General features: G+C 33.2%; 2 protein-coding genes across 2 annotated transcripts; one reads left to right on the forward strand and one right to left on the reverse strand.

Annotated features, from left to right (window-relative positions):
• Positions 1-76: 76 nt before the first annotated feature.
• On the forward strand, positions 77-12,921 carry LOC123701963 (vacuolar protein sorting-associated protein 35). Its single transcript, XM_045649598.1, has 19 exons — positions 77-92; positions 350-462; positions 600-680; positions 826-946; positions 1,749-1,942; positions 2,699-2,827; positions 3,137-3,222; positions 3,835-4,027; positions 5,050-5,178; positions 5,496-5,600; positions 6,025-6,173; positions 6,503-6,722; positions 7,513-7,619; positions 8,023-8,191; positions 9,068-9,165; positions 9,600-9,778; positions 10,077-10,210; positions 11,572-11,745; positions 12,556-12,921. The coding sequence occupies exons 1-19, from the start codon at positions 77-79 to the stop codon at positions 12,712-12,714; spliced, it is 2,556 nt and encodes an 851-aa protein (XP_045505554.1). The 3' UTR covers positions 12,715-12,921.
• A 3,634-nt stretch (positions 12,922-16,555) lies between these two features.
• On the reverse strand, positions 16,556-26,795 carry LOC123702021 (protein LTV1 homolog). Its single transcript, XM_045649667.1, has 11 exons — positions 26,720-26,795; positions 26,483-26,638; positions 26,289-26,408; positions 25,866-26,022; positions 24,707-24,820; positions 24,341-24,453; positions 23,756-23,887; positions 18,154-18,311; positions 17,585-17,732; positions 17,100-17,287; positions 16,556-16,734 (listed from the first exon to the last, which is right to left on the reverse strand). Exons 1-11 carry the CDS (start codon positions 26,720-26,722, stop codon positions 16,557-16,559), a joined length of 1,467 nt encoding a protein of 488 aa, XP_045505623.1. The 5' UTR covers positions 26,723-26,795; the 3' UTR covers position 16,556.
• Positions 26,796-26,807: the final 12 nt, after the last annotated feature.

Raw genomic sequence — 26,807 nt, forward strand, 5'->3', positions numbered from 1 at the left:
GTAAAGGTGTAAAACAAGAGCCACCCACCGACTTTATGATTTTATAGATTCGTTAATTTTTTATTTTTGGTTTGACATGACACATTTTCGAAGTAAAAATTGAAAATATTTTCAAATAATAGAGCAGCCGCTATTTATTGTTTAAATTGTTCTTTTTTCTTGTTTCAATCCTGCTTTTCTCAATTGAAATTCTCTATTGATAGACAGTTTGTTTGTAATCACAACTTGTAAGTTGTAATACACGTGCCTACAAGAACGAGGTTTTGTTTTCTGGGATGCCGTCTAAAATCTTGAAATCGAGCTGTGAATGGACAACTTTTAGAGACTTCTAATTGTCAATGTCAATTAGTCGTCAAACAAGTAAATTACACCCACCGAACTCGATCAATTTACAAATTTATTTTGAAAATATCTACAAATCGACCGAAAATTTTCGATATTTACAACATTTATCGAAACCAGGTTAGTACATCGAATAATATATCACGAAATACAAATGATTAAACACCTTATTAATATTTATTTTGTCACATAATCGCATCGCATAACAGATATCCTGTTTTTGTTGAATTCTCATTAATAATTAGAATTATGTTCAGGCGGAGATGACGAACCAAACTTCGCCAGTTGAGGAGCAGGAGAAGCTTCTTGAAGAAGCTTTGAATGTTGTTAAAGTACAGGTATTTACAGTTCATGTTTTGTTTTCCTTATATCGATTTTGATGGTTAAATTTCTGAAGAAAAATTGACGGGTTTAGTGCGTAAATAAATATACATAATGCATTTAATTCATGGAAAATATGTCTGATTTTTAAACAAATTTCAGGCATTTCAAATGAAAAGATGCTTGGACAAATCAAAGCTGATGGATGCATTGAAGCATGCTTCTACAATGTTAGGAGAGTTACGGACTTCTCTGCTGTCACCTAAAAGCTACTATGAACTGTGTATCCTTTTTATTTACAACGAATTTTAATGTCTTTTTACTGTAGTGGACATTGTTATCCTATGATAATTTATAATGGTTGAATGCTTTATAATTATTTACCTTGTTAAAAGTATATCTACATTCTACACTAATATTATAAAGAGGAAAACTTTGTTTGTTTGATTGTAATGAATAGACTCATAAACTACTGGACCGATTTTAAAAATTCTTTCACCATTCGAAAGCTACATTATCCATGAGTAATATAGGCTATATATTATCACGCTAAGACCAACAGGAGCGCAGCCACGCGGGTGAAACCGCGCAGCACAGCTAGTATATCTATATACATATATCTTGTTAAAAGTATGATTATTACTTATATAAGAATAGATCAGAAGAATTTTTCCCATTCAACTGTAATAAGCATAGTCGCTTATGTTGTAAAAATGTTCCTAAATTGGTTTAGAACTATTTCAGTTTACCTATTACAAACTACAAAAAGTAAATTAAATAAAATTTAAATGTTAATAATAACACTAGCTGCGCTCCTCGGTTTCACCCGCATTGTTCCGCTCCTATTGGTCTTAGCGTAATGATATATAGCCTATAGCCTTCCTCGATAAATGGGCTATCTAACACCGAAAGAATTTTTCAATTCGGACCAGTAGTTCCTTAGATTAGCGCGTTCAAACAAACAAACTCTTCAGCTTTATAATATTAGTATGGATAACAGTAGATGAGCTTTATTGCCTCAAAATTAATTACTAATATATTAATTACCAAGTAGTTGAATTGAAATATCCTTAGCCAAAAAACAGACATGGCTATAACCGACGAGCTGCGTCACCTCGAACTATACTTGCTTGAAGAGTTCCAGAAGGGACGTAAAGTCGCCGATCTGTATGAACTTGTTCAATATGCTGGCAATATTGTACCCCGACTATATCTGTTGATCACTGTAGGCCTGGTGTATATAAAGACTAGCACTAATTTGAGGAGAGATCTGTTGAAGGTAAATATAATTTTTTTATTCCTTTTCACATCTTTACTAATATTGTAAAGAGGAAAGGTTTGTAATTAAGTATGTATGTATGTATGGTTTTCACGCATAAACTACTGGACCAATTTTGATGAAATTTGGCACAGACAATCTTTAGACCCTGAGAAAGAACATAGGCTACCTTTTATTACCACCTACTTTTGTACCACGGGCGAAGCCGGGGCGGACCGCTTGTATATTATATTTTTTAATATTTACAAAATCAGCTACTTTCTATATGTTTGTGATAAAATCAACTCGAGGAGAGATTTATTGAAGTTACAAATAAACATTTTAAATGGATGTTATTGCAAAGTAAATTAAACACAAATTAAATTGAATCAAATGCTACATTTCGCAACACAAAATTCTTATTCTAGACAGCTGCAGAAACCCTTTTCACAGATAGGGATTTATTATAGTCATCTCGTAATAACTCAGGCCCCGGAATCACAGACACAATAGAAAATGTATTGTGTGGTGGAACGATCTGGCCGCTTGGGGCTCAATGGGATAAGCATATTTTCATGAAAATACGTATATGTCGTAAAGCTTCGTGTATATTTGTCAAATTAATGCACATATCGCATTCTTTCTCTGCGCGTAGCACGATACGACTATGCTTACGGCTGTTATATGAACAGGGTAAACCGTGCATTTGTTTTACATGCACTTATTCAATATTTCAAGGAAATTTGTTCACTTTATTTCAAAAACTATTTTCTACAGGATCTTGTAGAGATGTGCCGTGGAGTCCAACATCCGCTGCGTGGCCTTTTCCTAAGGAACTACTTGCTACAGTGCACCAGGAATATATTACCTGACACCATTGAGGCAGCTAATGAAAATGAAGGCACTGTGAGTGATATTTGTTGATTATTATGTAAAATATTAGTAATTTTTGTACAACACCTATTTTTAATTTTGTTAATAACAACCATGAAACATAGTTGTAACTTCACAAATTTAAAGAATGTTTGTCAATTGTAACAAAAAAACGAGTGTCGATTTTAAACAAAATAGGGGTCACTTCTGAACTAATAATAATTGTAAATCTTATGACAGTTTTTCAGTCTTGTCTAACTTGTATCCTTAAAATATAGTTAGAAATTAATAAATATGTAATTTATTTACTCATAAAACAATATTCTTATTCATATATTGTAGGTTCGCGACGCAATAGATTTTGTGCTAATGAACTTCGCTGAAATGAACAAGCTGTGGGTGCGAATGCAGCATCAAGGCCATTCAAGGTATTTTTTTATTCCTTATATACGCTTAATTATTATTGCAGAATAAAGATAATGAAAAAACATTTATTAACAAACATTATTCCATTGATGTAAAATAAACTAGACTCACAATCACATTCAAATACTATCTGAAACAAAACTCTGCCTACATGAATTTTAGGCAGTTTTCTAAATGATTGCTACAACCGACTTTGAACATTACTACCACGAAATCAAATAGTAATAGCAATGAATGTTTTATACAACGTTGCCCGGTAATTTTTGACTATATTTTAGTGTTTTGTGCTCACCATTTCTATAAAATTCTTATAACTTTTGTTAAATGTAAACTAGCTTTCCGCCCGCGGCTCAGCCCGCATTTTCAAAGAAAAACCCGCATAGTTTCCGTTCCCTTGAGAATTCCAGGATAAAAACTATCTTATGTGTTAATCCAAGTTGAAAGAAGAATCCAAAGAAGTCTATATGTATGCCAAATTTCATTGTAATCGGTTCAGTAGTATTTGCGTGAAAGAGTAACAAACACACACACATCCTCACAAACTTTCGTATTTATAATATTAGTAGGATATTAGTAGGATTCATATCCATAGCTACTATTTTACATTTTCACAGGGATAAAGAACGCCGCGAACGCGAACGTTCCGAACTACGTATCCTCGTTGGCACCAATCTAGTGAGATTGTCTCAACTAGAGTCCGTTGGGGTTGAAGACTATAGGCGACTAGTGCTACCGGGGATACTGGAGCAAGTAGTCAGCTGTAGAGACGCGATAGCACAGGAGTATCTCATGGAGTGTATTATACAGGTAAGAAAGAAGGTTTATTCCTTCTAGAACATTCCATTGTTACAAATATAGTGAGACTATCTCAATTAGAGTTCACTGGGTAGATATATGAAGATAATATTATAGACAATTAGTGCTACCGGGGATACTGGAGCAAGTAGTCAGCTGTAGAGACGCGATAGCATGTGTATCTTATGGAGTGTATTATACAGGTAAATGCGTGTTATTATACATGTAAATGTGTGTATTATACATGTAAATCTGTGTATTATACAGTTAAATGCGTGTATTATACAGGTAAATGCGTGTATTATACAGGTAAATGTGTGTATTATACAGGTAAATGCGTGTATTATACAGGTAAATGCGTGTTATTATACAGGTAAATGCGTGTATTATACAGGTAAATGCGTGTATTATACAGGTAAATGCGTGTTATTATACATGTAAATGTGTGTATTATACAGGTAAATGCGTGTTATTATACAGGTAAATGCGTGTATTATACAGGTAAATGCGTGTATTATACAGGTAAATGCGTGTATTATACAGGTAAATGCGTGTATTATACAGGTAAATGCGTGTTATTATACAGGTAAATGCGTGTATTATACAGGTAAATGCGTGTATTATGCAGGTAAATGCTTGTTATTATACATGTAAATGTGTGTATTATACAGGTAAATGCGTGTATTATACTCCAGTGTAATTTCCATACTTCTTTTTACTTTCAAAACTTAAGTAAGTATACTTAATTTGCAAGATCTTAAATTTCATAAGCTTTTATTTACTTGAAATAAAAACAAAATGTTGTGAATTTTTTTTCAATACAATTTACAAAATTTACTTAATTATTTTAACTTAAGCCATAACATGTAAGTACATCAAGTTTATCTATAAAATATGAGGGCCACTAAATAAAATATTGACTCGACAATTTAAACTTATTACCTGTCTATCTAATAATCATCTATCCAATATAATAATCACATATTTCGCAAGATATAATAAAAATTAAATTAATAGTCATTATAATTTAACAGGTATTCCCCGACGAGTTCCACTTGGCGAATCTCCAACCGTTCCTCAAGTCATGTGCTGAATTACAACCAGGAGTGAATATAAAGAACATCATCATTGCTCTTATTGAACGCTTAGCTGCTTATAGTCAGGTGAGAAAATAGTTATTTACCTATCTCCTTTTAATATTAAACGTGAAGTTAATAATTAAAAAAAAAACATTATGTACCTACTAGCTTTTAGTCAAACAAACAAAACACGCATAATTCCCGTTCCCGATTAATTTCGAGACAAAACCTATCTATATCCTTTCTCAGGTCACAAGCTATCTCTGTACGAAATTTTGTCCAAATCGGTTCAGAGGTTGAGGCGTGAAGAAGATTTACATTCTCATTTATAATATTAATTGGTAAAGTTTACTCTATAAAGCAGAGTTACAATGTATTTTTATTAATTTTTTTTTTTACAGAGAAATGAAGGTAACATAAATCTAAGCGTGGTTTTAGAAGATGGAAAAGAACAAGAGGTGCAATTGTTTGAAGTATTCTCTGACCAAGTGGCCGCCATTACACAGGTAAAAGTCATACTGAATTTGATATTTTGGTTTTATGACATTCTCTAAATATATATATTATTTTCTATTCTTTACAAAAAAAATCACCCTATTAATATAACGGTGAAAGTTTGTGTATGTGTCAAAGGACCATTCTCACATTAATTTTTTAATAAGAATACAAAATATATTCATTTATATTATACTGTAAAGTAAAGTTGTGTAAAATAAACTCAATTTTATTCAAAAAATGTGTAACTATAGTGGTGAAATTTGGTGTGAACGTTTGCATAATACCTTACTCTACTTATTATCCTGTAATTCATTTAGGGTACTTTTTAATGTTCAATTTTGTTAGATTTATTTTACCTTGCCTTACTTACGTAGTTGGACAAAGACAATCCAAAATTCTCGTAAAACCTTTAACTTTTTTTTTAATTCCCAGAGTCGCACAGACATGCCGCCAGAAGACATGCTGTCATTGCAATTAGCCTTGCTGAAATTGGCTCAGCGCTGTCATCCGGACAAACTGAGCTATGTGGACCGAGTGCTGGCTCATACTGACCGGATTTGTGCTGATATTCAGCAGAGTAGGTAAGTGTAGAAAAAAAGAAGTCAAATTTTAATTGAGCTAATAGTTAACTTTAATCTTCAACAAAATAAAAATGGTCTTTCTCTCTAATACAAGTATTTTTCAATAATCTGTAGGCAACGAGGCATATTGAATTCCTGAAGCCTGTTCTTTTAAGACGTGTACATTTTTTTGTCTTATGGATTTCAATTTTTTTTAACCAAGTACATAATACTATTTAATACGTGTAATATATACCAAACGGACAATAATAATATCATTAACTGTATACAAATTTATTTCTCACCTTACCGTCTCACCTAAAAATACTAATTTTATCACAAATTTTCAGCGGAAAAACCCACATAGAACACAACACACCAGTATTCAAAGAGCTGATGAAGATCCTCAAGCTCCCAGCGGACCACTATAAGAATATTCTTACCCTCATCAAGTTGCAGAACTACGGTCCGTTGATAAATAGATTGAACCAACCGGGCAGGCTGATGATTGCCGTGCATTTAGTGTCTGATGTATTGGAGAGTGATACAACTGTGTCTAGTCCGGAGGATGTGAGTCGATTTGTAAAATAATAGTTCTTAATAAGTGATGTAATTTTTTTCTACACTAATATTATAAAGAAAACTTTGTTTGATTGTAATGAATAGGCAAATTGCAATAGGCTAGGGTAATTGTAATGTAAATGTAACTACTGGACCGATTTTGATGAAATTTGGCACAGACATGATGATCTTCAGACCCTGAGAAAGAACATAGGCTACTTTTTATTGCGAAATATGTACCACGGGCGAAGCCGGGGCGGACCGCTAGTATGAAATAATTCGATCACGAGGCAGGATTCGGACGTTCCACCAATAATGTGCGATGTATGTGTTTGTAAATAACCAATAGTATCGCTTCAAACTTCAAATTAAGTGAAGCGATACTATTGGTATTTACAAACACATACATCGCTACACATCCTCACACATTATTGGTGGAAAAGTGCCCTAACGGGGTGATGCTTGATTTTGTAAATGAAATTTTAGAAAACATAATATGAGTCACAGCAGTAATTTTGGATAAAGTGTATATTATTTAGTGTAATCTATACTAATATTATAAAGCTGAAGAGTTTGTTTGTTTGTTTGTTTGAAAGCGCTAATCTCGGGAACTACTGGTCCGATTTGAAAAATTCTTTCGGTGTTGGATAGCCCATTTATCGAGGAAGGTTATAAGCTATATATCATCACGCTACGAACAACAGGGGTGGAGCCACGGGGGTGAAACCGCGCGGAGCAGCTAGTCATTCTAAAAAACTATAGAGGTATTTATTAAAATGAAATTTTCTTATCTACATAGGTGGATGCAGTATTAACTATGGTGGATGTGTTGGTGAAAGACCAACCTGATCAACCGGAAGAGTGCGACGCTGAAGATTTCATGGAGGAACAAGGGCTATTAGCCAGGTAATTCATTATTTCGATATAAATTAATAATATTATCAATAGAAAAATATTCGACCGCTACATGTAACATGTAACAATTTTATTGTAATTATAATACTAAGTCAGATATTGAACTTTTTCAAGTGAAGTTATTGTGAAGGCATAGTACGTAATAATGTACGCCTTGTATAATTTAATGTGTAGCTATTTTTGCTCTGCAAAAGGTGGAGATAAAGCGGTTTTGACTTATGTTGTTTAGTTATGGGGACATAACACAAATCCTAGTTCTCAACTTTGAGGAAAAATAGCGCGAGCCGCCATTTTGAATTTAATGCACGTGGTAAAATTAGATTTTTTTTAAATATTGACTCGACAGTTGACTTTGTGACAATAATTTGATAATATTATTATTTTGCTCCTTCAGATTAATACATCACTTCAAGTCAGATTCAGCGGACCAACAGTACCAAATACTAAGTGCGGCAAGAAAAGCATTACAAGGCGGTGGAGCGAAACGCATACAACACACGTTCCCACCGATTGTGTTTCACGCGTATCGACTCGCTTTCGTGTATAAGGACCTTAAGGATCAGGTAATTAGGTTCAATTTTGAATAGCTAAACTTGAATAATTACGATCAATATTATATTTGTGTATAAGGACCTTAAGAGCTAGGTAATAAGGTTCAATTTTAAATAGCAAAACTTGAATAATGACGATCAATATTGTATTTGTGTATAAGGACCTTAAGGATCAGGTAATATGGTTCAATTTTGAATAGCTAAACTTGAATAATTACGATCAATATTGTATTTGTGTATATGGACCTTAAGGATCAGGTAATATGGTTCAATTTCGATTTCTTTAAGTGTTCTGTAAGTATCGATTCATTTTTGTGAATAAGACCCTTAAGGGTCAAGTAATAAGGTTCAATTTTCTAATGTCCGATATACTAGTTCATTACCGTTTTATGTGTAAAGAGTTCCGGTTCGCTTTCGTCTTGGACGGTTGGAATTGTAAGTTTATTTATTTTTATATTGTAGTGATCATCAGGTTCCGGCTGATTAATTATTTTGAACCTTAAATAATAAGTAATAAGGATCAAATTCGAATAGATTTTTAATTGTTATTATCATGTAGATTTGAACCCAATGCGGCTTTTGTCTACAAGGATTTTAAGGGACAGTTAAAAAGGTTCCATCCACACTAATATTATAAATGCGAAAGTATCTTTGTCTGTCTGTCTGTTACTCAATAACGCCTTAACTACTGAAACAATTTGCATGAAATTTCGTATAGAGATATTTTGATACTCGAGAAAGGACATAGGCTACTTATTACCCCGGGAAAGAGGATAGGTTTTATCCCGGAAATCCCACGGGAACGGGAAGTATTCGGGTTATTCTTTGACTGCGCGGGCGAAGCTGCGGGTGGGAAGCTAGTATTACATAGAATTTGCTTCTTTTCAGGATGAAATGTGGGAAAAGAAATGTCAGAAAATATTCCAGTTCTGCCATCAGACCATCAGTATGCTGGTGAAAGCTGAACTCGCTGAATTACCTCTTAGGTGATTAATTTGAATGATATACTTTATTTTTATATGTAGTTCGCTTTTTACTTATTGTTTTAGTTCTTGATTTGAGGAAATTATTGGTGATGAATATATGCATCTTAGCATCAATAGATTGAAGCCTTTTTATTTTGAAACTATATTTAACAAATGTTGGTATTCAGTATTCACTATTTATATATAAAAAAGTTTGGATTCATCTCAAGTTTTGGGGTGATTTAAAAAATAATCTACACAATTTAAAAGAATAGAAAATGATTGTGATTATGACGCGGTACTCATCCTGCGTTTTTTACCTCACCTCGCCGACGCGGACGCCGCAATATCGAACAATTTCTATTTCTTTATAAAATCTTCAAATATTTATAAAAAATTGAATTATACAGAAGACAGATTTATATAACTTAATAAAAATCAATATTTTTTTCCAGATTATACCTGCAAGGCGCGCTAGCAATAAGCGAGATTGGTTTCGCGAATCACGAAACGATAGCTTACGAATATCTCTCGCAAGCCTTCTCACTGTATGAGGATGAGATATCGGATAGTAAAGCGCAATTGGCAGCCATCACTCTGATTATAGCCACGTTTGAGCAGATTAACTGTTTTGGTGAGTTATTTTTAAGGGAAAATAAGTAAAGGAGGGTAGTAGTGAGAATTTGTTAATGATTTGCAGTTGTATATAATATTTGTATATAAGTTGTATATAATAAAAATTTTGGGTTGCAAATGAGTTTTCAATATTTTTTTCGAAATTGTTTCTATTTTACTCGGGAATTACCAAAAAAAAGTTACTCAAAAAATTGGCAGATGCAGCACACTAGGTCCATTTAATCTGAATTATTATCATTAAGAATAATATTTTGACAATATGATTTATTTAATTCAAATTTAAATTTGTCCTCCAGGCGCCGAAAATGCTGAACCAATGCGCACGGGTTGCGCTCTCGCGGCAAGCAAGTTGCTCAAGAAACCGGATCAGAGTAGAGCCGTGGCGTTGTGTGCACATCTCTTCTGGAAGGGAGCTAAGGATGGGAAACAGGTAAGAAAGAGAGATAAGAAGAGAGAAAAAGAGATGAGTTTGAGATTATTCTTATGTTTGTTTTACGAGTCTTGTTTATTTATCTACACATGCGTTAAAAGGTTTTTTTTTGTATTATTTTTTATTAATCTTAATTAGGTAAGGACTTATTATATTATGTTTTGACCAATTTACATCATTAAAATTTCTACATGAATAATTAATAATCGTATTAAAAATCCGTTAAAAGTTTTCAGTTAGTGGAAAATAATCGATCAATTGGCGGGATTCGAATACGCTTCCTTTGTTTGTTTCTTCTTATTTTTAATAGATGCCCACGATACAGGCCACGAGTCTAGATGGGCATTTTGGCTCAAATTATACTTGACTAGCTTACCGGCCGCGGCTTCGCCCGCTTTGTCTATAACCTAATAAATTATATACTTAAACCTTCCTCTTGAATCACTCTATCTATTTAAAAAAAACCGCATCAAAATCCGTTGCGTAGTTTTAAAGATTTAAGCATACAAAGGGACATAGGGACAGAAATAGTGATTTTGTTTTATACTAAAGTAACCGTCATGAGAAGCTATAAATTTTGTAAACAAGTGTTCAGGAGTTCACAACATTTGGACCAACAAAAAAAATGAATTTGTTTAAGATTTAATAAATTATTAAGTAACAAATATTAATTAACATAAATATTATTTAAGAATAATTATTCGTCAGATTCAGATGTTTCCATTTCTGTGTCAGAATCAGTGACATGTATCACGAAGCTGTCTACAGTTTTATCAATCATCTCATCGATTTTAGATGTACTGGCTACTGGCTCCATTATACGTAATAACAAATAAAATTAACGCAACAATTAAAGTAACAACAATAAAAAAGTGATAACGAAACAATAACAAAATTAACAATAACAACCAGATCCGCGATATATGCAAAGCAATGAAACAAACTCGTACGCATTCGAAACTCGAATGATGCGTTTATTTCAAAATGGCGTCCCGATAGTTCACAATCCCTGCGACGGACGCGTTCCGGTACCAAGAAACACAAACGATAGCGCTTTGCGTCGTTAAAATATGATCCGACTAAATTAAATAGGTTGTTACTTTCATATAACCCGTCTATATTTCATGTCGATTGAATATGGTCAATTTATTATTATCTCGCAGTATAAAATGTTTACTTAGTAAAAGATGTTTGTTTACATAATTTATAGCTTCTCGTGACGGGTACTTTATGTTCTGATTTACTATGTGATAAAAAAAATGCCGATTTTATTTCACTTCAAAATATATTCAAATAGCATTTATAACTATAAAAAATAAAGATAATGTCCTTTTTGAATAAAAAATATTATTTATTTCCAGTGGCCACTAAACGAAGCGACCCGAGCGTTAGACTGCCTCAAGAAAGCGGCCAGAGTTGCACAGCAATGTATGGACGGCGGTGTGCAAGCGCAGCTATTGGCTGAACTACTGGGCAGATATGCCCTGCTACGGGAGAGGGGCAATGAGGCACTCACCACTAATCTTATTGAGGCAGTAAGTAGTTAAAAATAACGAAAAAAACACAAAAAATCGAAAAAAAAAAAAACAATTTTTTACTTAATACATGATCTGGACGATGTCTGGTTTTCGTGTGAACTGAAAAGTGTAAAAATTAAGTTTAAGTAGTAAGTAGTAAGGGTTAAGTAGCAATGTATGGACGACGGAGTGCAAGCGCAGCTATTGGCTGAACTACTGGGCAGATATGAACTACGGGAGAGGGGCAATGAGGCACTTACCACTAATCTTATTGAGGCAGTAAGTAGTTAAAAAATAAAGAAAAAAAAAAACATTGTTTTTGAAGTGAAACTTCTTTATCTGGGTTGGAAAAAATTTTAGTGTAACATTTTATCGTTACGCGTGACATTTTTCCGTTACGCGCCATCTTGATTCGACGTATTTCTGTAAAGTTGTATTTAGAAAATTATTTTTTGAAAAATAAGGTCATAAAGAAGTTTCACTTCTTACGTGTGTACACTAGCACACATTTTTTTTCATATATGTATCTGTTCAGACTGATTACCTGTCTTCGTGAGAACTAATACTTGGAATACATAAATATTAAATAGTCCACAACATTTTTATTGCTTATAATATACCGTTATTTATCACTTGTATAATTTTTACAGTAAAAAATTTTTTAAATGTTTACATAGTAACATATATAGTAAGTAATTAATTCTAGCTTATTTATAAAAAAATAAACTTCGCTATATGCCATGTACACGTTCCATTTTCTACCCTACGCTATTAATAACTAAGTAAATTGTAATTTTAAATAACTAACAGCCAATAAAATTTCCACAGATAATACAGAAAATCCGCGAAGAGCTAGCGAACCTGGACCAATCGGAGGAAGTGGAACAGATAACAAAACACTTCCACAACACACTACAGCATCTCAAGAACAGAATGGAGTGCCCAGACCCGGACGGGCTCGGGTATGAGGGGCTAGTGTTGTCGTAAGAAAAACATTAATAAAAAATAGCGTGTATGCCGAGCACACGTGTCAGAAGTGAAACTTTTATGGCAAGATTCAAAGATACATAAATCGTCGCCTTACATGACCTGACGGCATTGCCATGAAGAAGTTTCACTTCAAAAAAATGTTATCTATGGTATTTTTTATAAAGCATAGGGAGAGAAGCGATTGTGCGATTTTTTTCTGGATATGTGTAGGTAAATATATTGTAATATTAATTTGATTTTTCTTATTTTCTCAGTTACATAAATTATTATGTATGTTTGTTACAATTAAACTATTATTACAGACCTATATAGCATTTGTCTGACTACAGGCTGGCTATATTCAAAAGAGCATTATTTTTTATGTTATAGAAAGATTCAAGTTTTGTGAAAAGCAAGAGTTTTTTCTTTTATGTGAAGAAATTAATATTTAGATAAGCACAATCGCTGTCTTCTTCATTGAGTTTTAAGTTATTACTGTATCCATTCACGATTGTTATTTTGTATCTGTATCAACAAAAATGGCGGGAAACTGTATAAATGACAGCGAAATTTGTTTAAAATGTTATTAAAATAATGAGATTTGACTTTGTATTTCTTTAGATATTTTATTGGAAAATGAAATGTTTTTATGGTCAATATTTATTCAAGAAATGAATCAAAAATGGCGGTCAATCGTGTTATTTCATTCGCACATTGCACATCGAACCTACACTTATGGATTAACATTTACGATTCTGATGCAAATATTGTTAAATAGTAAGAAAGTGCGCGCACGTAGCGACGCAACTTCCTATAGAGTTAATGGAAGAGACAAAATAGTTGCGGGGACAAAAGTTGCTCTTGCGCGCTAGCTCTAATATGTAATTGGTTTACATTTTTGTGGAACATTTGAAATCTCAGATTTAACAATAAATATCATGAAATTGTTTTATTAGAAGGTTGTATAAACTCTCTATTCAATAAAATTATTTTATAAAATATTTGATGAAATGAAATTAAAATGAGTTAAAATTATAATTATATTGTGTTTGCGTGCACACAAATATTTTAAATTCATATGATATTTAGTTTTTTAAGTTCCATTATAGTTATAGATGAAATATATAAAATGTTTATTATGAATGATTTATTTTATTTCTCATGACCCAAAAAGTAACAATACATCTAGACACGCGGCAGCGTGTCAAGCCGAGTTCAAGCGAAGAGAACTGGCGAGCAGCAGCCGTGTGTATATTTACACGAACCATTTCGAGCCACTTTTCACCCCCTTATAACTCGAAAACTATTTGAGTTAAATAAACTAAATTTAGTACATATCAAGAGGACCTCAAGATAAACAAGAACCTTAAATTTCATAAATACAGATTAAACAGTTGCGTAGATATTAATATCCAAAAATCGCAATTTTTAAGACTGACTGACTTATAGACATATACAAAACCTAACCCACTTCCAGATGACCTAGAAAGTTCAAATTTTGTAATCAGCTAGGTAATAGTGAGTGTACAAAGGAAAAAATCAGAAAATACTGAATTTATTTGTATTAAATTTTTTTTTCAATGACATTAATTTTGTTTGTATGGAAAAATGGAAAAGTTTAAAAAAATAGAAAATAGTATATTCACCTTACTAGTCTTAAAAAATAGATCAAAACTAATCAGTGGCCGAAAAAAATTTTGAAATCCATCAATAAATGACTGAGATATAGATTATTGAAGTTTACATGTTTTAGGACGAAACATCTGTAGATTCGAAGCGCCTCTGACATCACACTCACTCGCGCTAGTATCGCTAGGGTGGATTACTTCGATTGCATGATTTCTTTATTCAAAACTGTTATTAAACGTAAAATAAAAGAAAATTGTAATAAAAATATTGTTCATACAGTTAAAAATAATATATAATTTTACATATTCGGCAACATACGAGGGAGCACGTTTCTATAACGGATTGCCAAGCAAATTAAAAAGTGTAAACTCATTCATTGTATTCAAAAAACAATTAGCGAAACACATCCTGGAAGACCACACGCTCAAACTTTGAATGCAATGAATGAGTACCTCACCTAAACTTATGTTTATAGTATGTAACTTACTCTAAATTTTTAATTAACTAACGAATGATATTTTTTATAAATACCTATGTTTTAAATTTAAGTTTCTCATGTAAGTGACTTAATGTCTTAATGGGAATAAATGTCTTTAAACCTTTATATTCACATTTATTTATTCTTTATTTATGAGTGTTTAGTTTAGTTTTAATTTCAGTGTAAATAAATAAATAAAATCTTTATTTTGCTTTAAACATGGTATTCAATGGTGATACAATTATATTAATAAAGCACAAACATGTTCAGCCAGTACAAGCATGCAAAAATAATTACCATAAATGGTGTAATGGAAGAAGGCTTCGTCGAAGGTCGAAATGATTTAATTTGCGTAATATTAATAGGTATGAGTGAAACATCTTTAGGCGCGTTTAGAGTAAAATTTTAAGATCGCGTCATGGCAATACCGTAACGTCATGGAGTAAGGCGACGATTCTTCTACAACGATCTTTGCATCTTGGTAATAGTGTGTGTACAAATTCACGCTGGATGTTTGGAAAATCATGTAATCTTTTAAACAGAAAACGAGTTTAAAAAATTGCAGATAATGACGGGGCAATGTGCGCTGACATTCATAACATATAAGAAAATATAGAAAACTAGCGGTCCGCCCCGGCTACGCCCGTGGTACATATTTCGCAATAAAAAGTAGCCTATGTCCTTTCTCGGGTATCAAAATATCTCCATACCAAATTTCATGCAAATTGGGTCAGTAGTTTAGGCGTGATTGAGTAACAGACAGACAGACAGAGTTACTTTCGCATTTATAATATTAGTAAGGATAATACTAAACAAACCATACAGAAAAACCGCAAGAAAAAATAAAAAAATCGTATATAAAAAGTATTATATTCATAAAGTAAATCAAATTTGCAGAGTAATTTTCTGTACAAAAAGTAATGATATCCCACCAAAAACATAAATGTAAAATTTGGAGCCGAGTTCAATCGTTGACTTAATTATTTGCCAAAAAAAGAAATGAGATCTAAATGTGTGCCAAGTTCTGCAGACAGTCCAGAAATTTATTTACAAAGATGTATTAAGTTCTTAGGTTGACTGAAAACTCAATTGTTTTATTTTCCCGTAGAGAACAATGTTTATTCCAAAATATCACTTTTTTAATTTGAATAATATAATTATTTTCACAAAGCAAACAACTAATGACCTATTGAACCCCATAATTTGATGAGGCTAGTTTTACATACTGTTTATATTTTGTGAGGTTCTAAAAACTAGCCTCATCAAATTATGGGGTTCAATAGGTCATTAGTTGTTTGCTTTGTGAAAATAATTATATTATTCAAATTAAAAAAGTTATATTTTGGAATAAACATTGTTCTCTAAGGGAAAATAAAACAATTGAGTTTTCAGTCAACCTAAGAACTTAATACATCTTTGTAAATAAATTTCTGGACTGTCTGCAGAACTTGGCACACATTTAGATCTCATTTCTTTTTTTGGCAAATTAAGTCAACGATTGAACTCGGCTCCAAATTTTACATTTATGTTTTTGGTGGGATACATAACTAGCTTACCGCCCGCGGCTTCGCCCGCATTCTCTAAAACGATTTGAGATTTAAACTATCCTATCTCTCAAGTTGGATCGAACTGCACATGGTGTGCGAATTATTATTATCCGTTAAGTGGTTTAGGAGTACATTGAGGACAAACATTGTGACACGAGATTTATATATAGATATCGTAGGTAAGTAATAAAAAGAAACTAAAGTATTCAAAATATTTTATTCCCTTGTACATTATTTCTATTATTCAACATAATCTTCTCTTGTCTCTTCTTCTCTTCTTTAAACGCTTCTTTGTTTGCCTTCTTCTCTATTCTTCTTTCTTTTCTGTACTCTTTGAGAAGACGTTTGCGTTCCTTCTTCTCTTCTGGCGTTTCGTCTTTGGGTCTAAAATCATAATGTCTATGGTTAAAGCATATCATTCAAGGACTTGGGGCGATAGATTTTTCTTTTGTGAACATCATTTGATAACAATTTTTCATTCAAGTGATTTATTTTAATAATAATTATTTTTTAAAGTAAATTATATGAGGAATTGAGTTCAAAATACAAACGTAACTAACCTGTAAAATTTCATACATACAATTATTATTATAAAAACAATAATAAACTGTCTGATAAAAATTCATGCTTTTAAAAAGAGAAAAAAAAATGTATAATATCGTCAATTTTAAATGGTTATTTAATACGGCGAATAAGGTACAAAATCAGACATAAAAAGTGTTCGGGAAAAGGTTATTTTTTTAACTTACCTGATTGACAATACACTAAGCGTAGATAGTACAGTCTCTGCATTCGTCCGTCCGTCTTCGTCCGAATCTGACGCATGTTCTTGATTCATAGCGTTGAATTTGGCCAACGACTTCATCGTCAGTTTGTTGTCTTTGCCCAGTGTGTCTTCCGGTAAACCGGTTTTGGGGTTTATTTTTATTTTTTGTTTCTAAAAAGATCAATTAATATTAAATTTTCTAATTACTACGACATCAAAATAAATACTGTTACGTTTTGGTACTTTTGAAAGTTATTCTGGTTTTTCTATAACAAACATAATTTATATCAACACAATATAATAATAAATTTCCAAAATTACAATAAATTGACATTTGACAATATAATCAGGATTTATGCTTTAAACTGATTTTGTAAATATCATATTAATTGTTAAATTTACACTAAAATTTTATTGAAAACCAACATAACATTAAATATTTTAATATTAAATACGATATTCACTTACTCTAGGCTCTTCAATAAGTTTCGGATGGTTGTACAAATTGGAATACGTAGATAGTATAGTTTCGCAATCCCATTTCTCTTGCGGCTCCACTTCAACCGTCACTAGATCATCTTCCGACTCTTCTTCGATCTCTTGCAGACGCTTCAGTCTGAGAAGAGATTAAATGTTTAATAAAAAATCTCTAACAACATTATAAACTAGCTATCCTATTAATCGTTGTATTACCCACATAATATATTTGTGAAAAAAATATTTCTGTTACTCATATAATTATTTCTATAATATATACCACCACAATCCTTAAGTAAATTAGCAATCAATTTGTTGAAACACGGCATATTATGCAAACTTTAAAAACCGAGATAATGTATATTATGATATGGTATATATTATTATCGAAATAATGTATCAGAAGCAATCATTAAATAACAAATAAATTAAAAAATCAACAATTAGACGTCTTATATTCCTGTTTGACTATTCATAGTAATAATCAAATACATTAGCAATAAATATAACTTTAATAAAGATTACAATATTAAAATTACTATATTCCATTCAAAAGTTACCTAGCAATCTCCTTTTCCTTATCGAGATGATATTTCTTCTGGGACTCTTCAAACTCTTTCGCTGCATCTAGTAACATATTATGTGTTTCTGGCAGATATCCTTCTATCTCGTCTAGATCTAACGCACCCACTTCTGTGTCGTCGTATTCTGCGAACATCTAGAAATGAGGTAGTTTTTATTATGTTTGGTTATTCATAATAGAATAGGCTGAAAGTTTGATAACTTTAATAATAGTATGAAGTCCATGATGAAATAATTATTATTATGTACTAGCTTACCGCCCGCGGCTTCGCCCGCTTTGTCTAAAACCTAATATGTAAATTATGATGGGTTTTGGGCAGGAAAAAGCAAAGATTGTTAAATAAACTTAAGATTCTTTATTAGACGATGCGCGTAGTACGAAGGGTAAAGACGGAAGAGAGAAATTATAAGATGACACATAGGTATTTGACATACACATTTGTTTATACAAACTCTTTTCACCAACACTGGCCCTTAAACAAATGTGTAGATACATAATTATTGTACAACATTAAACAAGTTTAGTTTTACAATTTAAGAATTTAACAAATTTATTGTAAACCTAAACACGTTACAAACTTATAATGCTTTTCTTTAGTAAGTGGTTTTGTTAAAATATCGGCAGTCATTTCAGAAGTACACAAATAATTCAGATTAACAATATTATCTTTTACAACTTCTCTTATAAAATGATGCCGCACATCTATATGTTTCGTACGAGCATGATACATAGGATTCTTACACAATTTTTGTGCTGATTGGTTATCATTAAAAATCGTAACAGAACAATGCCTACCTAACAATTCATACAACAGAGTTCTTATGAATAACGCTTCTTTACAAGAATCTGATAGAGCCATATATTCTGCTTCTGTGCTAGAAAGAGCGACTGTTCGCTGTTTTCTACTTTCCCACGATACAGAACAGTTCCCAATTTGAAACACAAACCCAGTGTACGACCTACGATCGACCTCACACGAAGCCCAGTCAGCATCAATATACCCATTGATGTCTAGACCACTTCTACTAAAAACAAGTTTGTAGTTTACAGTACCCTTTAAATACCGTAGTACGCGTTTCGCGGCCTTCCAATGACGCTGATCATAACAATCATTATACTGGCTCAGCATGCTTACCGCGTGCGCGATGTCTGGCCTGGAGCTAACTGAAATATAATTTAAACAACCAATTAAATTTCTATATTCCAAATTCTCCTCCTTTTTATCAGCCTTTACAAGTTTCAATCCCGATTCCATTGGAGTTTGAGCTGGCTTACAGTCAGTCATATGAAAACGGTCTAAAACATTCTTTATGTAACTAGACTGATCAAGATAGATATTATCTTGGTTTCTTGTGATGCGCATACCAAGTATATGGCTGGCTGGCCCTAAATCCTTCATTTCGAATTCTTGCATGAGTTTCTTCTTTATTTCAACTTTCATTTGTGAATTTCTGGTTGAAAATAAAAATATATCGTCCACATACAACCCAATGATGACTAATTCTTCACCATTTGATTTAAAATACACGCAGGGCTCTGAGGACAGTCTTCTGAAACAAAGTTTTGTAACCAACACATGGTTTATCTTTTCATACCAAGACTTCGAAGCTTGCTTTAGGCCATAAATTGCTTTATGCAATTTATATACTTTATGCTCACAGCCTTTTACTTTATAACCTTCCGGTTGTTCCATGAAAACTTTTTCTTGCAAATCTCCATTTAGAAAAGCAGTTCTTACATCCAAATGATCGATATCCATCTGCTTTTCAGCTGCTAAAGCCAATAATATGCGAATAGTGGAATATCGAACCACTGGAGAAAAAGTTTCCTCGTAATCAATTCCATAGCGCTGTGTAAAACCTTTAGCTACCAATCTGGCTTTATACTGCTTTAGATTTCCATCAAGATCTTTCTTTTTCTTAAAAACCCACTTGCACTTAATCGGTTTTTGATCTTTAGGTGGATCAGTTAATGTCCAACATTTATTTTTAATAAATGATTGATACTCATCAGCCATTGCTTTCTTCCAGTGAACAGCTTCAGCCCCTCCTAGAGCTTCTTGAACTGTCTCTGGTTCATCTCCAATGCAGGTCAGCATTGCAGTACACGCACTGTCATATTCCGATGTATCCATCGCATCTTCAAGTGTCGATTCACCTGGAATGTAAGTGACATCGGAAGGATCAACAGAACTACTGCTGTCAGAGTCATCTAACTCAAAAATACACTGTCTTCTGGGATTAGTTACAATCTCATTTTCTTCCCCTTTTTCTGGTGATAGTGAATTTTCAGACTGTGCCACTTCAACATGAGAATCATTTGAGTTTAAATTCTCAGTCTGTAAATTATTTATCATCATGAAAAAATCACCATTTTCACATTTTTCAGTGTTTTTTGTATAGAATTTGTTTTCAAAGAAAGCAACATCCCTTGATTTAATAATTTTGCTGAGATTCTCTGGATCAATCAATCTATAACCCTTACTATTTTCACAATATCCTACAAAAATGTAAGGTTTACATTTTGAATCTAATTTCTTACGATTCTGTGTCAAGGCATAAACCACACAACCAAATATACGTAAATGGCTAAGATTCACCTTCTCATTAGTCCATTTTTCCTCTGGCGTGCTACCGTAGACTGCTTTTGTAGGGGACCGGTTCTTCAAATAAACAGCGGTATTGACCGCTTCTGCCCAGAACTGCCCATCTAAGCCTGCGTCTCGTAACATGCTACGAGCCTTCTCGACGATTGTCCTGTTGGCCCGCTCAGCAACACCGTTCTGCTGAGGCGAGTGCGGTATGGTAGTCTGGTGAATGATGCCGTTATCCTTCAAATATTCCTGGAATATAGAATTGACATATTCGCCTCCATTATCCGTCCTCAACAATTTTATTTTTCTATTGGTTTGGTTCTCCACCATTGCCTTGAAATGTTTGAAGTTATCGAAAACTTCACTCTTATTTTTCAGAAAATAAATCCATGTTTTCCTACTACAATCATCAATAAACGTGAGGAAGTAACTAGCACCACCGAAAGATTTCACTGGCATAGGCCCGCATAAATCACTGTGTACAACACCTAACAGTTCATTTGACCTACTTTGTGCCTTCTTAGGAAAAGGTAATTTGCTAAGCTTCCCCTTAACACAAGCTTCACATTGACTGAACTGTGATTTATCATAAGTAATACCACTAGCCATACCTTTCATTAACAAATGCATACTCCTCATATTGAGATGTCCTAGTCTCCTGTGCCATGTCTCCTGCGTAACAGAGTTAGCAGCCGCCTGGAAACTCAGCTCAGTTTCTTTCTTACAGCTCTCAGATGCTTTCTTCTGCACTAAATCTTGAGCTTCTGTATTTACCTTGGTAGTTGCAGATTCTACACTATTCCCTGAAAACATAGAACAGCCACCACATCCTACCACACACAGATCACGCTCTCTAACAGATTCTGCAGTTTCTAATTGATAAACACCATTTTTATGTACAGCTGTAGCTGCTAGCTTTTTACCATAGAATATATTACAACATTTTTCCTTAAAAATAACTCTAAAACCCTTCCTAGTTAACGCACTGACTGACAACAAGTTTGTAGCTAAATTCGGTACATGATAAACTTCACTGATTGTTTTGATGCCTAATTTCAAATTTACTTTTACATCACCACGACCAGCAGTAAATAATTTTTCACCGTTAGCCACCTTGACTTCAGACACATGACCAGGAACAAAGTTATTTAGTATATTCTTGTCATGACACATATGACTACTCGCACCAGAGTCTATTAACCATATATCATTCTGCACACAAGCTGATAATGCTGTCAATAGTAACTGGTTTGTTGAGCTCTCCGCCTTAACTGGTTTCACAGATTTACAGTTCCTCGAGAAGTGACCAAGCTTCTTGCACTTAAAGCATTTGATTTTCTTACGTGCCGCCACCAAAGTTGTTGAACTCGTGTCACCTTTTTCATCACGTCGTTGCTTCTCCTGCATGAGCTTCGCTTTGACCACTTCACTCGACAGCTTAATATTAGAATTTTCAAGTGCCATTATGAGTGGATCAAAGTCTTGCGACAAGCCACTCAGTAAGAGAACTGCAACGAAATCATCTTCCAGAGGTGAACCAATATCGTTCAGCTGTTGACTTAGGTCGCTAATCTTCGCAACGTAAGCTTCCATGCTTTCACATTCGCATAATTTTGTTGCAAACAAAAGACGAAGCAAACTCAGTCTCCTTGACAACCCCTTGTCTTCGTACGCCTTTTGCAAATTAATCCATGCATCCCGCGCCGTCTCTGCGTTCCTTACATGCGTAAAAACCGAGGGCTTTACTGACAAACAGATCTTAGCAAGAGCTTTCTGAGATCTCTTCATATGAGCCGCATCTTTGACATCTTCAGTTTTATCTTCCGAAACGACGTCCCATAAGTCCTCGTGAATGAGTAGCATTTTCAGTTGGAACTTCCAATTACTGTAGTTTTCTATGCCGCTCAACTTCTCCACAGGAGTTAAAGTCGAAACCGATGTCGATGTCGCCATTTTTACATGTATGGACGGGCGTTTTAGTTTATTTATAAAATTACTTTTATTCTGCCAAAACTCAAAAATAATTATATACAGAGCAAAGATAACGTTCTGGGCCCATAACCTGATGGGTTTTGGGCAGGAAAAAGCAAAGATTGTTAAATAAACTTAAGATTCTTTATTAGACGATGCGCGTAGTACGAAGGGTAAAGACGGAAGAGAGAAATTATAAGATGACACATAGGTATTTGACATACACATTTGTTTATACAAACTCTTTTCACCAACAAATTATATACTAAAACCTTCCTCTTGAATCACTCTATCTATTAAAAAAAACCGCATCAAAATTCGTTGCGTAGTTTTAAAGATTTAAGCATACAAAGGGACATAGGGACAGAGAAAGCGACTTTGTTTTATACTATGTAGTGATTCTAATATAGTTGTACTGTATAAATTTATAAAGAATAGAAGAAAATCGATCACAAGGCGGGACTCGAGCCCGCATCCTTTCACACCAATCTGGGGCGGATGCCTAACAAACTCAGCTACCCATGATCCCGCTAGAGAGATCAAATATATTATATTCTTTTCAATAGTTAATTTATTTTATTTTATAGTTGTACTGATCAATTTACACATATCTCTACGCATTTTTATAAAAATTTATGTCTTCATTTTTATGTTCAACTAGCTTTCCACCCGCAGCTTCGCCCGCGCAGTCAAAGAAAAACCCGCATTGTTCCCGTTTCCGTAGGATTTCCGGGACAAAACCTATCCTATTTTCCGGGATAAAAAGTAGCCTATGTCCTTTCTCGGGTATCAAAATATCTCTATATAACAAATTTCATGCAAATTGGTTCAGTAGTTAAGGCGTGATTGAGTAACAGACAGACAGACAGAGTTACTTTCGCATTTATAATATTAAGTATGGATTTAATTACATACATTTTTAAGTAGCAGTTGCTGAGAGTAGGCACATTTAAAAATACCCGCAACAAACTAAAAATGGTATTTGAACTATAGTTAAGGAAAAAATGATACTCACCCTTTCAAATCTGTTATCCAATAATGACAATCCTTGATTTCTACGAATAACACTGGAAGACATGGAATATTGTGAGAAACGCGATTTCGTGTCGTCTTTCGAATCCCATTTTGCCATTTGCGGTTTTCTTTCCTGTAGAAGAGATTAATTTTAAAAAATACAGCCAAAAATCGTTCTTTCTTATACTTATTTAAAAAAAAGCGTGTGTGCTGAGCACACGTGTCAGAAGTGAAACTTCTATGGCAAGATTCGAAGATATCAAAATTGTCGCCTTACTCCATGACGTGGCGGTATTGCCAAGACGCGACATTGAAATTTTACTCTACACTTTCACTTCAAAACTATTTATTTATATGATAGATAAAAAAGAAACTTCAAACATATTTGAATAAGAGCCGATTTTTCAATCCTTTGTTAAAATTTATCCGTCCAATAAAGTATTACACAAACATATTAAAATGTCACCTGTAAACTGTCAAATACGGGCAATTACAATACATTTTTGAATGGTTGTTTAAAACGTTATTCGATGAATAAGTTTTAACCAAGGATTGAAAAATCAGCCCTAAATAAAATAAACACTACCTGTGAATCAACACTATCGTCATCTGAATCGAAATCAGAGTCAAATGATTGGTTAGATGCGTTATCCTCCATACTTTCATCTGCTTCATCACCTTCCATATCTTCATCATCACCTGTAAATAGTTATCAATAAATAAATAATATATTAACTCAACTCAAACATTTATTTATTCAACTAGATTTTCTTTACAAGCGAAATTTAATACTCGCGATAATGTCAAGATCTGGAATTATCACGCACAACTTATTATAATTTGTATAGATTCTGTTTAGAGTGCTATAATATGACCTTGGTGGGCGTTGGATTTAATTTGGAACATAGCATCATTTATCAGCAACTATTGTTTTAATATAACATTGTCTTACCCTCTCCCATAGCAAGTTCAATGAAGTTATCTTCAAGCTGATTGTCAGGATCTTCGAAATCAAAGTCTTCGTCCAATGCTGCAACCACCTCAGGATCCAAATCCAGACATAAACCTAGTAATATGGCCATTTTTAATAAAAATCTTGTCTTTTACTTTATAATTACAAACATTTTGTTTTAAGTGTCAATCTGTAGGCATCTCTATTTAGTTTCTCTGTATTATTTTCTACTAAATGCTTTGTATGACGTCCGTTTATTATGACTAGACATCGGATTATATGCACTAACAAAATGCCAAAATATGCATGCAAATATGCACTAAAAAAGGTCGAAATATGCACTAAAAACGACTGATATGCCTAAAATATGCACATTTAAATCAAAAAAACTTTTATTATTTTTATATATTTAAATCAAAGATTGTACAAAAACATTGAAATTTTCTTGAAATTGAGTACCTATAGTTTTTGTGCCAATATACAATTAAGCATTTTTACCAAATTTTCGAGCGCAAATTTGTGACGTTTGTCACCCGCGAGCCCAGTGTTGCCACCTTAGATCTTTCCGGGCTAAATCTAGCCCTTTTTTGGAATTCAACCCGTGTTTTACGTTTTTAGCCCCAAAAGGGTAATCTAGCCCTATTTTGAATGGCTCAAAATTTACTTAAAATGGAGCCCATTTTGTAATTTTTTGCCATTTTACCATGCCAAAATAGGGTTTGTTTACTCGCTGAGCGTTCTGATTGGCTAATAAAGGTTAGTCGACCAATCAAAACTCCCGCTACTTAACGATTTATGCACGAAATATGCACGATTGGGGAAAATGGCTAAAATATGCACTAACGCCGTCTTAAGAGAGTTTTATGCATTTGCATATGCAAATATGCAAATGCATATAATCCGATGTCTAATTATGACATTTGATATTTCCCTTCAATGTCTTTATAAACGGATTCCACTGTATTTATAATCACTTCTCAGATTTTCTTCACATAAGTTAAATGTACAAAATGTTATATAAAATGGTGGTTTTAAATAGTTTCCTTCCAAGTAGCATTTAATTATCACTATCACAAATCTGTTCAATTATTGATTTTTAATATTTCCTATTTTTTATCTAGCTATATATATTTTAAATCAATTATTAATTACTATTTACCTTGTGAAGCTGCCTTATTCAGCAAGCCAACATCTTCCTCCACCTCAGAAGCGAACACAGAGCTAGGAAATTGTAGTTTTTCTGTTACCTCTATCAGACCCTCTTCATCCCCTTCTTCCTTATTAGCCGACGGTTGTTTTCTTTTATGTGTCGCTTTCTAAATAGGTAAGAATTAATTGTTTATCTTTTTCTGCCAAGTGGTAAAATCATATCATACCACATAAGCATACTAATGTTAAAACACATAAATATTAAACTAATTAGTCAAAAATTAAAAAAATACCTTGTTCTGTTTTATTTTATATTTTTTAAGTTGGTAGAGTTAGAGATGGAGTATGCAAAGGAGCATGTGAGTCGTGATAGGTGAGTCCACCACCCACAGCAATGTAAAATTTCTCTAGTAATAATATACAAACAACTTACAGGTTGCAGAACCAATGTGACCTCCTTGGTATCTTTAAGATGTTGAAGGTAGTTGTAGTCATCGTCAAAGTAAATTCCATATTTATGCTGCTCCTCTTTCCGTTGTTCTGGAGTGAGATTCTGTGACAATAGTTATCATAGTGGTGAAAGTTTAATGACATAAAAAACGTAAAAACTAGGTTACAAATACTTACAGGCTCTTTATCCTTTTTTGTAGGTATATTAGCATTTACAGGCACTAAGACACGTTGTGGGGCGGTCTCGTCAGCTGCTAAAGGATCTCTTTGAGATCTATGTACTAAATTGAACGTGACGGCCTTCTTGCGATCTATGAACTTTTTAGTTTTCGGCTGCAATGTAAACGAAGATTATAGTCTAAAGTACATAGATAAAATTTGTTAATTCATTGAACACTAAACAAGTAAACACACCATTTTGGCTTAAAAAGCGATGAAATTCTAATAAATTATCCCGTGAATACAAAGTGAAAACATGTGTTGTTTTGGCAATTGACACATG

Source organism: Colias croceus, chromosome 22 (genome assembly GCF_905220415.1).
Source record: "Colias croceus chromosome 22, ilColCroc2.1".
In the NCBI taxonomy this organism is placed as follows: Eukaryota; Metazoa; Arthropoda; class Insecta; order Lepidoptera; family Pieridae; genus Colias; species Colias croceus.